Here is a 993-nt window from a genome sequence, read left to right as displayed (position 1 = left end):
ACTTCTACTATTTTCATGGATTTTATCTGAACACACCTTAAAAGAAAATGGATCTCTCTCGGGCAGCTTCCCTTAGGTTTCTTGTCAGGGAATTCCTCATTGAAGCTGGTACATGGGATGAACATGTGGTTTTCCTTTTTTATATCTGCTGCTCTTTCAGTAATATTCTTCACCTCCCTGGGGGGAAACCACAGAAAGACATTTACGGAAAAAGATTAAAGAGTCAATGTGATCTTTTCACTCCTATTTTCATATGTTCAGACAGGCAAATATTTACAAGTTCATTAATTAGTCTGTCGAAAGCAACACACTGGAACAGACAGACGATCATGATGGCACAGCAGTGACTCTGTCACTGATATCAGACCCCTGGAGATACAAAGAGAAATAAGAAGTGGTCCCTGAACTCAAGGGACATAAACTCAAATTAGGGAGACAGGTAGGAAATCTACAATCTGAGAAAAAACTGAAATTTTGCATGAGGTCTGAAGCAAGGTGGATTCAAATTGAGGCTCTGCCACTTGCTGTGTGACCTTGGGCAAATTGTTTAACCTCTCCATGCCAGTGTACTCATCTTAACATGGTGATAATAGAACCTAGTGTTCTGGTGAGGACTGAGTTACCATAGGGCAAGCACCTAACACAGAGTCTAGTACACAGGAAGCGCTCAATAAATGTCAGCTGCTGCTGTTATTATAGAAAGTTTTCAGTGGAGCACGTTCATATGAGCTTGGGGTGCACTAGGAATGCTGAATTGGGTAATATATCAGTTTGCCTTTGAAATATGAGTAGACATTTACTCAATAAAGAAGCATGTTATTGGTACTCAAAGTAGACAAAACAGCAATATATATTCAAGTGAATTAAGATGCTCTCATGTACTTCTCTGCCACTGTACAATAGATGTAAAAAGACTGGTAGTAAAAAACTAGCATTGAACTTGGCCTAAGTCAGTAGTTATTCCAACAATGGGGGTCTTAAGTAAAAAAAAAA

At 39.1% G+C, this 993-nt stretch overlaps 1 protein-coding gene across 1 annotated transcript in view; it reads right to left on the bottom strand.

Moving 5' to 3' along the window:
* The window catches only part of FAM227A (family with sequence similarity 227, member A), a 50,566-nt gene that overhangs the window by 7,202 nt on the left and 42,371 nt on the right, over nt 1-993 (bottom strand). Inside the window, exon 12 of the mRNA XM_012637979.1 lies at nt 74-177. Coding sequence (XP_012493433.1) covers nt 74-177 — 104 coding nt within the window. The remainder of the gene's footprint in view (nt 1-73; nt 178-993) is intronic.

Source organism: Propithecus coquereli, unplaced genomic scaffold, assembly GCF_000956105.1.
Source record: "Propithecus coquereli isolate 6110/MARCELLA unplaced genomic scaffold, Pcoq_1.0 Scaffold126, whole genome shotgun sequence".
NCBI classification, from domain to species: domain Eukaryota; kingdom Metazoa; phylum Chordata; class Mammalia; order Primates; family Indriidae; genus Propithecus; species Propithecus coquereli.
Note: the sequence above shows the minus strand (reverse complement) of the source record. Positions and strands in the feature narration are given on the sequence as shown.